Here is a 14781-nt window from a genome sequence, read left to right on the forward strand (position 1 = left end):
ATTCAAAACTTGTGAATGACATGAGTATAAGATAGTGTCTCTTTTGTGTAACTATCACACAGCACTAGCATTGGACTGGTTCACAGTAGCCTTTAGCAAATGTTTATTGTCTACTTACAAATGGTAAGTAGGGATGGCAGGGAATTAATTCACTATTCTCCTGAAGACCAGAAATAGTGCCAGCCTTGGCTGTGGTTGTTCTATTTCAGGCAACAAGACGGAACCAAAGAATCAAAGTAGTTAAAACGTAGTTAACCCACACTAATGATGCAGATGCCCCCTTTTCTCCATCTTACGTGTTTCTATCACTAGACATAGCCTTATCCATTGATTCATTTATCTGGTAAGTATTTACTGAAAGCCAACTATGTGCCAGGCAGTTTTCTAGAGCTGAATAAAATCTACAAATTCCCTCTTCTAATGAAGTTCACATCTGTTAGGGCAGATGGACAATTAACAAGTAATTAATTAATTAAATGGTGAGGTGATAGATGCTATGGATTAACTAAAATAGAGTCATGGGATAAAGAGATTTAGATCAGATAAGAGCAGAATTAGACATGGTGAGAAGGGACAATTGCTTTGAGGAAGTGTCATTTTTGCTGAGACCTAAGTAACAAGGGAGCCAATCAGGGAAAGTTCTGGGAAAAGGGATTTTAAACAGAGGGAGAGGTGGGGTAAAGTCTTGATGCTTGACCTTGTAGCTGGAGCTACTGGACGCAGAGAGGAGGGTAGGAGATGAGGATGAGAGGTAATCAGGGGCCCAGACAGAGTCATTACAAGCAGTTTGGAGTTATTTTTAGGAAGCCATTTTTTATGCAAATAACCCTTTGATGACTTCTCTCTATCTTGCCTGAGGGGATTCACTTTTCTGTAAGCTGTCAGAGCTGGTTCTCCTTGACTAAATTATTTCTTCATGAATCCTTCTAAATTCGGTCGTCTTGGTGGAGTCTACCTGCGTCACATCAGCTTTCTCTCTCACGAGGGACAAACCTCCTTTCTCTTCAAGTTTCAAGGCTCGCCTTCCTTTCCTCACCCTTTCGCCACCACTGAACTCACGACCACCTTTCCATTGTCTCTTTGAGGAACATTGTCAGATCTATCTGTTCTGGACGCAGAGGGGTGGCAGGTGGCTTCTGAACTCATGGTTTCACTCCCCCTTCTCAAGGAGACTCTTCACAGGTCACTATGCCAGAAACGCTTCACACATACATCAGTTCCACCAAGGGGAGGAGAGGGGCCTTCTCTCTCAGCTTGTTTCCACGGCAGAACAAAACGTTATTAAGACACTATCTTACACTGAGAAATTTGACAGGTTTTAAAGCATAGCTCTGAAGCGATTTTGTAACAGATGACACAAAAGCTCTTTAGACTTTGATCGCCTCATCAGTCTTGAAGGAAAGTAAATTTTGTTCTAAACTCAGATCAAAACCCAATACAGAAGTTAAAAGGCAAGTTGGCTTTGAGGTCGAAGACATAGGGTGGGATTAATTCAAATCTGTAAAGCCTTTTTCATCTTGCCTGTAGATCATGACTAAGGGAGGCAAAACCCTTTGTCCATTCAAATATTTCACTTAGTGGGGTACCTGATTTGAGGCTTATCGCCTTCCATCTTTATCTTTTATATCTGAGCTAAACTTGGTGTCTCCATATCTTCTCTACCTCATCTCTGCAAGAGCTAAACCTAAACCACATTTATCTCTAGCAAATTAACTAACTTGGAAAGAGTTTGGATTTTTTTCCTTTTCTTTGTTCATTTGAAAATATAATTCACCTGGGATCCAATAAGTAATAGCCGTGAGTTTTAACCCTTCAATGCACTTTCATATTTTCCTACAGATTCCTCTGAGGTGTATGTTTCCCAAGTCATGCAACAAGTTTTCTTTGAGATAAACGAAGATGGCAGTGAAGCTGCAACATCAACAGGTAGGACAAATGATGTCACAGCAAGCCAGGAGGAAGGACTGGAGGAAATGAGCGTGAGGGTGCTGCCACTCTGTGGTCCTCTGATCTCCTTTTCTCCTCCTGCTGTCCAGTACACTGAAGGAAGGGAAAAATGGCTATATAAGCTATTTATGCATCTGTGCGGCTGGAGTTTAAGGCAAAAGAAAAGGGAAGGGACTTGATTACGAGTTGAGGCTCATCTACTGATATCTACTTATTTGTAAATTGGATTACCTGCCCATTAGCAGATAGGACCCTTGGAGAAAACTTTAGGCTCAAACCTGAAATCATGATTGCTCAGGAATGTTCACTCTTAAGAAATTGTATTAATTTCATTCTTCCTTTGAGCTCTTAGTCCCTACTTTTCTAATTTGACTCTTGTTATCTCTATGGCAGTGGCTCTCGAACTTAGCAGCACATTAGAGTCAGCTGAAAAGCTTTTAAAAATTCTGTGCCTAGACCGCACCCCAAAATAATTAGATCGGTATCTCTGCAGATGAGATTCAGCCTTCAGTAATTTCTTACCTTTCCCTAAGTGATAACAATGTGAATCCCAGGTTGAGAAACACTGCTCTGCAGTGACTTGGAGCCTATCCTTGCAACTGCGAGTGTAATGCATAGGCCAGCAGCATCAGTGCCCCTTGGGAACTAGTTAGAAATGCAGAACCTCAGGCTCAACTCCAGACCTATTAATCCAGCATCTGCATTTTCCGAGGTCTCTTGGTGACCTGTGTGCACATTACAGCTTGAGAACCACTTCTATGATATATTTCCTTGAACAAATGGCATTTTGAATAGTATCTGTGCTGCATAAAAGTAATACTCAAAAAATAATTGGAGAAAAGCCTTAAATTCCATTAGAAATGGAAGGGCAACTTTAATGAATTCCTCATAAGTCTATTTTAATTCTTCAGACCATTTGGACTTTAACCTGTATGTAAAAGATATGCATCCTTTAAATAGTCATATTGATAAATTTATATCCACATTATTAATTTCTTGATTAATTTATAATGCTATGTAATGGCGATGGATTTTGACATCTGGGTGGGGCACACTGGACTCCCTCTACTGTTGTGTCATCTCCTGAAGGACTTTGCATTACTGTGCTCAAGCAACTTAGATTGGAGGGGATGAGCTATTACAATCCTTGGAGAAATCAAAGGTGGCTTTGGGATGAAGTTGCTAGTTCACGTAGACAAATTTTCCACTTGCTTTTACACAGAATTGGAAGAGTCCTTATTGATCATTGTCTGATCCTCTCATTATGTCGGTGGAGAAACAGGCCCACATGTGAAGTGGTTTGCCTAAGGTCATGCTAATAATAGACAGTAGGGTTTGGACTGAAATCAGGTTCCCTGACTTCAAGTTCAGAACTCTTTCTGCTATCACCTGATGCCTCTTGTTTTAAGCGTAGAGTTCTCTAAGAGGATGTAACAATCATTAAGGGATCAGCAGTGACCCTGATGTATCACACTTAAATAGTTAGTGTGAGTGTTTTGACTTTCAGGCATCTACTCAGTGGATGCTCAGGAACAAAGGAACTCAAGTATCCACCCAAGTGAGAATGGGCGTGATCCTGACTGTGCCTTTCTGTATTATCTCATTAATTCAGACATGAGTCTATATTCACTGGTAATTTGGTTATCATAGCCCTGATATTTCAGGTAGAAGAATGCCATGCATTTAGTATTACTAAGGTTATTTTGGATTGTGCAGGGGATCAGAATATGCCACCCCCAAATATGCCATTTTTGCAGAAGAGTTATTTTGAGCTGAAGGCAATTGAGAAACAGCAGATACAAAGAGAGCTCTCTACCCTCCTCTTACCTGTCTAAAATCAGGGCATAAATTTCCCTTGTGGAGGTATCTCCCTTCTTGTCTTCCATGCCAAGAGAAGGAACATTTGGCATAGGAGATGAAAGTTGCCACTGATATGAGTCTGCATAAGAAAACCTTGCTAAATAATCCTTATATACCGTTAATTTTCCCCATATATTTACCTTCCCACAATTTACCACCCCTAGACACTCAAACCCCTTTTCCTTTGTGTAGTCACTTCTCCACAATTTACCACTTTTTGTTAAAATGATATAACCCCTTCTTTGGGTATTCGCTTCTTTTCTGTGAAGCTCCTGTGTGGATACAAAATAAAACCATTTCTTTTGTTAATCTGTCTTCTGTCAGTTTAATTTGCACACCCCAGTTACAAACAAAAAGTGTAGAGGAATAGTTTTTTCCTTCTCTACATTTGTTTTTCAATTCTGATCACGTGTTGCATTTTAAAAACTATGTTCATAGGTCTGAAAAAATTATACAAAATTATTACATTACTGGTAAATAAAACATCTGAATTGAGTGCAGAAATATTTAATCTAGAAAGAAAAACAATCCAGCCATTTAAATTTATCCACTCTGAAATATTGATAAATGCCACAATGGAGGAGCATGATACAAATTATTATAGTAAATAATTGTTAAGGCAGCAAACCTCTCCTTCTAATATCATAATAAAAATCCCATACACATTCACAGCACAAATCCTAAAAGTTCTGAGCTCACAGGATAATTTTGGAAAAGTTAAAAAAAGTAAATTTGAAGTCAGATGTGATTACTACAAGCCTGGAGAATAGAAATGAAGTACAAACATACCTGGATAGGAATTAGGAGTTGAAAAATTATGAGATAAATCATATAACGCAAATAAAAAGTGAGCAGAAAGTTACTGCTTAAAAGATGAAATTTTCAACTGCTTTCACTACACTGAAACTAGTTCTGGCTTTCTTCTTCCTTGAGCATAAATGTGAAGTTAGAATTATTCAATGAGTAATCCAATATTTATTCTTCTGCTCTTCGATTTTTAAATTTATTCCAAATTTCTTTGTATTTAGAAAATGGTTATTTTTCCACATGTTAATTTCTCAAACAAAATGACCTTTCCTGTCTACAAAAACTAGTATGGACATTATGGATATATTTTCTTTACTGATCTTTTAATGTGCACATCTAAATAACTGTTGTCTCTGTTTCATAGGCATACACGTCCCTGTGATCATGAGTCTGCCTCAAAACCAATTTATAGCAAACCATCCGTTTCTGTTTATTATGAAGAATAACCCAACAGGTACATTTTTGAGAATTCCCTGGGGGAACTGCTTAAGTTAAATAGACCTAGTCCTAGATGCTAATCTCAGTCTATACATCTGAATCATTTGTTCTTTCAATTTATTGAATTTATTTTAATTTTTTCAAAAATTTTCTAGTGTCATTTCTTGAGTGCTTGTTTTGTACCAGGCATTGTGTTCTAAGAGATGACAGTGACCTAAAATAGAGCAATAGTAGTAATAGCTGCCGAGATAGTTACTGTACGTGCTGGTGATTTTAAATACCAATCTCGACAGCTAACACCATTCCAATAAGTTAGATATTTGATGAATAAAGACATAGATGCTCAGAGAGAGGCTGTGTATTTTGTCTAAGGTCATACAACTGAAAAGTGGTGGTGAGAATAAGACTTTTTTGTTTCAGAAGTCAACTTTCCTTTCAATGATGCCATAATGGGAGTGGAAATTGGAAGTTGCACAGTTGTGAAAGGTTTCATAGGTAGATTCCAAAAGAATAAGTGACTAGCTATAGGCTCTGAGTGGGATGGAGGAGTCAAATATTATTCCAAATCTCCAATTTGGCCAATTGTGAAAGATAATGCACAAAAGGTAGGGGTACAAAATGTAGGGGTAGTAGTCGATTGGACTGGCGTTAGACACAATGGCAACGTAAATGCAGATTGTCTGAGTAGATGTTTTTGCAATTTCTCTTATGAAAAAGAGAGGCCAGAAATGTGGATACAGTGAGGAAACTTTCTTTAAGTGTATATTTAGGACTTCTCAGGAGTCATAACACCATGTGAGGACTATAAACCAGGGGAAAAGAGATTATATCTTATTCATTTCTTTATCCAGCCCAGTATTTGGCAAAGTGCCTTGCACTTAATATCAGTGCTCCTAGAGATTGAAGGTTTGGACTTGGGGTTCAAGTCCCAACTTAATGAACTAATAGTTGTAAGACAAGTCACTTATACTTTCTAAGCCTTATTTTCCCCACCTCCTATTTGAACATAATATTAGTACTTATAGAGTTAAATAAAAGAATATATGAAACCTGTGACACTGCCTGGCACATAGTGTTCATTGTGAATACATCAATAAATGTAAATGAGTGAACGACTGAATAAATGAAGGAAGAAAAATGGAAATTTTCTCTGTATAAATTGTTTTACGTGGAGAAGAGGCAGAGTTAATTTCAGAATCTGAATCTGTTAGATTAACTAGCAATACTGGCCCCCTAAGGGATATATCAGTCTCTTTTTTCAAGTTCCATGAAACTAATGCTGAATGACCTTTCTGAAAGTTATATCTTGGAAACAATGGGACAGTTTCAGATTTGCTGAGATTGTATTAACACAACTTCAATTCTAGTAGTGCATGTGTCAGTGTTAAGAGATATTCTGAGTATGTCATTTGATCTATACACCTTTAACCTTAGGATAACTCTAATTTCTTGCCATTAGTGTGTAGCTATTGAGTATGGAGAACAGAAAGAAATGAAGCTCATTGGGCATCAATGCACTAGGAAATAATGGTGTTTAGAATAATGATGTTTGACTCTTTGTTTTCCAAGTTGATGACTATGGGCATGTAATAGCTATCAGTTAAACAGCAGTGAAAATTCAAAACCCAAAATAATTCACTTATTTATTTATGTATGGTAATAATTAACTATCAGACCCTTAATGACAATTTCCACTGTTTTATGATCTCTATTGTAATGAGACTTTTTCTAAACTAGGGTTACTCCCTTAAAGTATTGTTTAAAATGAATGGCCACTCATTTATTGGAGGCTGTAAATTGTTGCCATATAAAATGTAGAATGGGTTATTACCTTAAGACAATACACATTCAGTGATTTATTTATTTTTCCTCTCACAAATGAACTGAAGAAATCATTGGGATTAACGAAGCTGGTGATTTAGCATGGTATAGTAAACTACTAAATGGCTTAATGATTTATATAAAATATATTCATTTGACAATTTCTGGAGTATGAGGGTGAATAATTTTAGATTTAGTACAACCAATTTTTACCTAAATTTTAAATTTTGTTTTGATCAACCAATCCTCTTATGCAAAATCCATACATTACTTGTATTTTCCTACCAGTATTTGACTTCCTATCATATATATTTCAGTATATTCATCCAAACCTCTTACCAAGCCAAACTTCTAGGGAAATGAAGGACAATTTTTCTTCTTTTAGGCTGAGGGTATAGGCCAGCGTTAGAGACTTTCAGAAGAAAATTGTCAAAGATACTACATGAAATGTGCCATTTTTCAGAAAGTAGTGAATCATGGTTTTGAAACTGACAGTACTCCATACATAATAAACAAATGTTGTGTTTATAACTCTTTCAGGTCATGGGTTGAAGGGAGAAGCAGACTGCAGGGTATTCACTGAGAAATCTTTTTTTCTAGGTCATTAGCTTTGGTTATGCTATTGTATTTTTACATTATGAAGTAAAAACTGCTTCCATCTGATGGAGATGTTTTATAACTATATTGATTAAATATGAGGGACACTTCTTAAGAAGTGGGCATGAAAAGAAATGTGGAAACAACAATGATTTCTGCTTCAGCCTGCCTCTGAATCCACTGTGACTATGTCATGGAAGATTTCACTAATCTGTCCAATTTAGTAGTGAGTAGATTGGTGATTGCATGAAGACTCTACTCAAAATGTGGTTCTCTTGGTCAAAAAAAACAGATTGAAAAGGCTGGGACAAATGGCTTTTATGTAATGTCCTATACTTCTCAGTGTTTAAAACTTTAAACTATTATCTTCAATTTATGAGGTTAGTTTCTATGAAAGTTACTTCAAGAATTCCCCAAGCAAGCAATTCTGGTAAGCATTTTAATGCCATAGAATTATAAAGACACAAGAGTTACTGTTGATTCCTATTGTGGCTAAATATAGTATACATCCTGAGGAAGTTATATATCTCTATCTATCTGAAAAATAGAATATTTGTTCTCTTGTGTTTGGGGAATTATTCTGAGATTTTTGAGGCAAAGTATTATTAATTATAATCATAAAAAGAAAAAAATCTGCTAAAGATTATGTCTATTTCCATGTTATTGATTCTTTTAAGACTGTCTGTCTTTGGACTGAACAGTAAGGAGTTAATGAAAAAGGGTTCTTCCTTTTTATTTCATTTCTGCCATTGTTATTTCAAATACATGTAAGCTTTAAAATTATGTAAAATTTTATTTTATCACTTTTGAAATAAACCTTTATTACATATGACTTTAAGGGACATAACTCAAGGCAACGCTTGACATTGAGGCACTTCCCTTACCCTAGTGGAAACGAAAGGTGAATGGATTTTAACACATCATTTATTTCTGTTTTGTCCTCTAGTTCTTAGTTCCTTTTCACTTGCACACGCAGAATGGCTGGAAACAGATGTTTACGTGTTTACATTTATGCTTTATATTATATCACCGGTGAGGATTTGAAAGCACTAGAGATGTGAAAATATTGTCTTTAGCAGTAAGCTTTGATTCAGAGCTGAAGGAAGAGATCTGAAAAGCTGCACTTTTAACCCCAATGGTTTATATTACATGCATAAAGAGATGACTGCTAATACCTTAAATTTAAAATGCGTCCATGCTCATCACCATTTTATTATTCCATGTTTGCCTGACTGAGTCTCTATATTTAGGAGAACACCTCTCTGTCACTTTATTTTTGCTTTCCTTTATGAAAAACAGGACTAATGCATTTTCCATGACAAGCTGTTGTGGGTGTTAATTTACTTCATAAATTATCAGAAAATGATTAATAATGATATAATTATCTATTTTAGACAAAGGAGTGGGTTTTGCTATTAGACATTGCCTATTTACCTTATAGAGAAAAAAGACAATGATTTGTTAAAATATTAAGAAATATTCATTATTGTCATCTTTTTCTCCAGAAATTCCGAAAGTTTTTTTTTTCTTTTCCTAGATTCAATTTTGTTTATGGGAAGGGTGACAAATCCTGACACCCAGAAGATGAAGGGAAGAGATTTGGATTCACTGTGAATGAAAAGCACAGACTCAGAATATGGAAAATAGTTGATTGGTGAAATATCATCAAATATTTTCTATATATCTTTTTCTGTTTTAAACTGTGCCTTTATTAATCTGTATTCATAAATAAATGAAATTATGCATTAAATGTTTTTGTTCTTTCTGAATTTTTATAGAGTATACATGAATCAAAAGCAGTGAACTTACATAAGATATTAATATTAATATGTTAGAACAATCCATCTAAGATAGCTTAGATATCAGATTCCTGTCTTAGATATCAAAGTCTGCATTCTTAAAAGACTGGACTACCCGACTCCCAGGCATAGCAGCATTATCCAGACCATGGGGAAGTAAGGTCCAGAGAGAGTGGGTGTGCTGGGTGCCTCTTTGTGGTCCAAGCTGAGATACAAAAATCCAGTACCCATGACAGTAGACAGACTTTGAGTATGTAGTTAACTTAACTTGATACTCCATGTGTTGTGTTTAACAGTTGCCTTATTTCAATACCTTTAGGGACATACCAATTTTTTCTTCTGATTTATGCTTTAAACATGTAAAAAAGTAGAAATGATGAGAACTTTTATAAAACTTTCCTGTACATGAAAGTGGCAGCTAAATTAGCCTGATTCAGGATGCTGACCTTCCATGATTTTATAACATTGAGCTAATGGCAGTGTTAGAGCCAAGATTGTAATCTACAAATATTAAATGCAAGACACTTCCTCTGATGTCAGATGTAAATATCCCAAATAATACTACATTCTAATGACTTTATATAAAGTGTTTCACAGTTTTCCCATTTTTATGTTAGTGATGTAAAGTGTCCTTTTGTTTGTGTTGGCAATTCTCTGCAGAGAGTTTAATGATAATGGCTATCCATTGTTGAGCCCTAATTTTGTGGCAGGCACTGAAGTAAGCACTTTTTTGGGCATTATGTTAAATGCATGAAAGATCCTATGAGATACTATTACCCATCCTCCTGATGAAGAAACTGAAGCTCAGAAACATTATATAAATTAGTCAAGAACATATAGTAAATAAATATGGTGGTCTTTACCGTATTTCTAAGTTTGAACTCAGGAGTGTCTGAACTAGGAGACTGGGACTGTAATCACTGAGTTACAATCCCTCCTATGTAAGTCCTTTAAAGTTGCACAGGTCTTCCCCTGAAACTTTGTGCTGTCTGGTCTCCAACGTCTAGGTGTCCATCTATAGCAAAACCTAGAGCAATACTCAAGACATTATGAAGACAACTTTAGAACTAATTGTGATGGCTTAAAACCATAACATAATTTAAAGAAATGTTAGTTTTCCTAGACTGTCAACTCCAGCTTACTTAGATATAACACAGATATAAATGCTAATATGTATGTTCATGATATATCACAAGTTTGTTCCTCTAAACCATGGAACTGGTTTAGAAATATTCTTCCTTGACTTAGGAAGAAGAGCATAATACACTGTTAAGAGGCCAGTAGTTTTATTCAGGTCTGTCCAAATTCCTGTTTTCCCTGGATTGCATGAGTTCTTATGATCCTCTTCCACGTGTTATGTGTTAATCTGCTCTGGAGAGTCATTCATTCTTTCCCCAAATATTTATTGAGCTTCCACTGTGTTCCAGGTACTGTTCTAGGCACCAGGGAGAGACCAGTGAACAAAACTGATAAGGTCTCTGCCCTCATCAAGCTGGCAATTTACTGGTGGCAGAAAGACAGTGAACCAGTGAAGAAATAAAACAGGATAAGGAGAGAAGAAGGGCTTTATAAAATGAGATAATGTAATCAGGTGACTGCCCAGGTTTCACTTTAAGTACATGTGTTCATATGTCCCTAATATAGATGCTTTTCTTCAATAAGATCTGCTAAATGTCTGCCTCAGTTTCCCTACTATGGAGTCCAGCTTTGCATTGTTGCTGTTTTCTCCTCTGATTTCATGCTCTACATCTGGTAGGTATTATTTGCCTTACAAAAGGAGAGAGTTTAAGCTCCTTATAGGAGAGAGAGTAGCCTTTTGGTGTGGATTCAAGCTGAAAATCCCCCCTTCCCCCATTCCAGACACACAGTTGTCAGAGCACTTCCAAGATTAAAACCTTAATCTTCACTTTCATTGCAATTAACTCAGTAGTTATTATAGTTCCATATTACGAAGGTTAGAAGGGTCTGGAATATATTTATAATATATATGTGTATTTATTTATTTATGAAGTAAGTATGAAATAGTTTTCGCTGCCAAGCTATATGAAATCTTTAAGATTCATAACAGTACGTAATCTATGTGGATAAAAATATTGTCAAATTAATAGCCCTCGTAAAAGTTTAATACATCATATATATATATATATTTTTTTTTCTTCTTTGAGGCAAAATGGCCATTAAAGTATTAATATATTTTTTGGAAACTATGGAATTAGGTTTCATTGACTTCACATAGTTATAATTCATGGCATATTTCAGAGGAAGGAGTCTGCTACATTAGGAAGTGGGACCTGGCAGGTCAAAGGTCTGAGATAATAAACAATTTCTATTTTGGGGGGTGAGGTTTATAGAACTCTCCTGAATTGGTTAATAGAAACCTGGAAACCTTGAAAGATACAGAGGAAACTTTAGGCAAATGTTGTTAGAAGCCAGTGCTTTGGACATCTGGAAATAGGATATTTCTCACAGGACGGCCTGAGACACACCCTAGAAGGGGTAAGTCCACCTGAGCTGTGGATCCTGAGACTGACTCCACGAATAGGGTGGAAAAGTGGACCTACTGGAATGTTTGCTTGTCAGAGCACTTTTTCCTCCTGCCATTCCTTTTTTTCTGGCTCCTTGTGTGATCATCTCTAAATCTGAAGCCTAAAATTCAAGAGGTCAAAAGTCTAGTTTCTTTCTCTTTTTGATGCCTCAAGTGACCACCTTGATGGCATATAATATAAAGGAAATGAAAGACGATATATTTTTCACTGTCTAATGTTACATTTTTGGCTTGTCACCTCAATTCTCTGGAACGTCGATGTCCTCACCTGTACAGTGAAAAGATGGACAAATCCTATTTAAGTCCTTTTTCCAAAGTTCTATGTTTGTAAATCTTCTCAACAAAGATACATTTGGAATAATGTCTTTTGAGTCAATATTGTCTATAAGCAGTGTTTTTTCATAAAATAAAACCAAAATCCAGGATGCAACTCTCAGTAGAATTTTGGTCCATGACATTAACTATTTACAGTTGTTTCTTTTTAAAGAAATAGTTTATTGGAGTACAGTTGATTTACAATGTTGTTTTAGTTTCAGGTGTACAGCAAAGTGATTCAGTTATACATATACCTATATCAACTCTTTTTCAGATCTTTTCTCATATAGGTTATAAAAAATGATACAGTTTTTCTTCATAAGTTTGAGATTTAATTTTTTAAAATAGAATGCACATAAAACAATTTTACCATTGTGGCAGAGACCCCTATCTAGTGAAGACTTCTGAGCGTGGTTTTGAGGTGCAGAGATGTTGCTGGGCAGTGGCAGCCTAGATGAAGACTTCATTTCTCCTACCATTGCATTTATCTAAGTGGACCCTTGTAATTAGTTCTCTTTAGTGGAATTTGAGTGGAGGTGAGTGTGTCACTTGTGAGCCCAAATGATTAAGAAATAAATGTCCCTCTCTAACTGCTCTCTTCTCCTGTACCAGCTAGATGCCAATGCTCAAGGCCACCCTGGAAGCTCTATTTAGAAGATGACGGAGCCTCTGTTAGCCTGGGTTCCTCTGTCATCGTGTGTCCGGATCCTCTCTGCTGCTGGGGCCAAAGTCAATCAGGAATACCTACCGGCCTGGGACTGATGTGAGCAAGAGTTACATTTTCATTGAAATTTAAGAGGTTGTAAGTGACAATAGTGAGTGTTAATTTGGTACCTTTAATGGAATGCTTTTGTAAAGTATGGAAAGTATGTGGTGTAATTTGTAGTTGGACAGCAAAAACATGACAGCAACAATAAGAACACAGACAGAGCAGGCTGAAAGCAGCAGAGTTTGTTAAGCTGTGGAACTATTTGGTAACTGTTGCCTGTGATAACCTGGAAAGTAAACCATGTGTATACAGACGCAGTATCTAGCTGAAGACTACATTTCATATCTCTCTTGAACTTGAACTTGGTAGACTACTTGACCTGTCCTCACCAGGTGGAATATGAGCAGCAATATTATGTGTCCTTTCTGGCTGCAGTGGTGAGGAAGCAAGTTTGCCTACTTTTCTTTCTCTTTTGTTCACTCTGTGGGCTGCATATCAACATCAAGGATGACATTGAAAGCCTGACAAGGCATCTGGAAGATGACAAATCTCCATCAGCCTGCGTCCCTGAATAATTACGTGGATCACAGCCACTCTATTCTCTGCCCATCACCCTTGACCAGGGAGTCCCATACTGGACTCTACTAGGAACAAGAAGTATACCATGTGATGTTAAGCCACAGGAGCTAGGTACCTAGTGCTCAAGAAAGTAGTACACCTATGTTTTTAATACATGTTTTCCATGTATTAGTCTGTACTGTACGTTTTCTCATCCTGGTGCTGACACCTGGTAAGACAAAATTCTGGAATGCTATTTCATTTTGGCTAATTCTGTGAAAGAAGTACAGGAATGATCCAGTGCATTTTCCCATGCAAACTGCTCAGCTCCATGGTAAAAATGTATCTTCACCAAAAGAGAGGAAGGATGTAAAATGCAGATAGCTCGCTAATGGGGTGCTTTGCTGGCTGCCACATAGCTCTCTTGATTGAGACTCTTTTCGTAATATAAAACCAGCCTTTACCTCCTAGTTACTCTGTGTGTGTGTTTGTGTGGTGTGTGTGTGTGTGTGTGTGTGTGGTGTGTGTGTGGTGTGTGTGGTGTGTGTGTGTGGTATGTGTGTGTGGTGTGTGTGGGGTGTGTGTGTGGTGTGTGTGGGGTGTGTGTGGGGGGGCGTGTGGGGTGTGTGCGTGTGTGGGGTGTGTGTGGTGTGTGTGTGGTGTGTGGGGGGTGTGTGTGGTGTGTGTGGGGTGTGTGTGGGGGTGTGTGGGGTGTGTGCGTGTGTGGGGTGTGTGGTGTGTGTGTGTGGTGTGTGTGTGTGGTGTGTGTGGTGTGTGTGTGTGTGGTGTGTGTGGTGTGTGTGTGTGTGGTGTGTGTGTGTTGTGTGTGTGTGTGGGGTGTGTGTGTGGGGGGTTGTGTGTGGGGTGTTTGTGTGTGTGGTGTGTGTGTGTGTGGTGTGTGTGGTGTGTGTGTGGGGGTGTGTGTGTGGTGTGTGTGTGTGGTGTGGTGTGTGTGTGTGTGTGGTGTGTGTGTGTGGTGTGTGGGTGTGTGTGTGTGGGGTGTGTGTGTGGTGTGTGTGTGGTGTGTGTGTGGTGTGTGTGTGGGGATGTGTGTGTGTGGGGTGTGTGTGTGTGTGGGGTGTGTGTGGAAGTGGGAGGTGGAGTTTGAGGGTATCTTTAAAGATTTGTCCTGAAAAGATTTTTGACTCATATAAAAAAATTATGCCTACTTGCAAGGGATGCAGATGTGGCCTCGCTAATGATTCTTAAAAGCATGTGCTCAATGATTCACAGAAAATGACAGAAAAAAAGCTGGTCTTAGAAGATCTCAACAAGCATTTGTGGAGATTAAAACAGATTTTCTTTTGGATTCTATATACATATTAGATGTGAATTCTTTAGTTTGTCATGGCTTGTATCACATTATTCATATTCTTTGTATCCAT

The 14781-nt window shown here is 37.4% G+C and overlaps 1 protein-coding gene across 5 annotated transcripts in view; it reads left to right on the plus strand.

Moving 5' to 3' along the window:
- SERPINI2 (serpin family I member 2) overlaps positions 1-14781 on the plus strand; it is a 60890-nt gene that overhangs the window by 27633 nt on the left and 18476 nt on the right. For 3 of the 5 annotated variants that reach the window (XR_014245196.1, XR_014245197.1, XR_014245199.1), the window contains 3 exons: positions 1840-1926; positions 4979-5068; positions 9008-12892. Coding sequence is in view for 1 of the 5 variants with exons in the window: in XM_082394159.1 (XP_082250285.1) it covers positions 1840-1926; positions 4979-5068; positions 9008-9084 (254 nt within the window). In the remaining 4 variants the exon portion in view is untranslated. Of the gene's footprint in view, positions 1-1839; positions 1927-4978; positions 5069-9007; positions 14000-14781 lie in introns of those variants that run through there. The other 2 variants (XR_014245198.1, XM_082394159.1) reach the window with 2 other exon arrangements.

Source organism: Balaenoptera borealis (genome assembly GCF_965194805.1).
Source record: "Balaenoptera borealis genome assembly, chromosome: 5".
In the NCBI taxonomy this organism is placed as follows: Eukaryota; Metazoa; Chordata; class Mammalia; order Artiodactyla; family Balaenopteridae; genus Balaenoptera; species Balaenoptera borealis.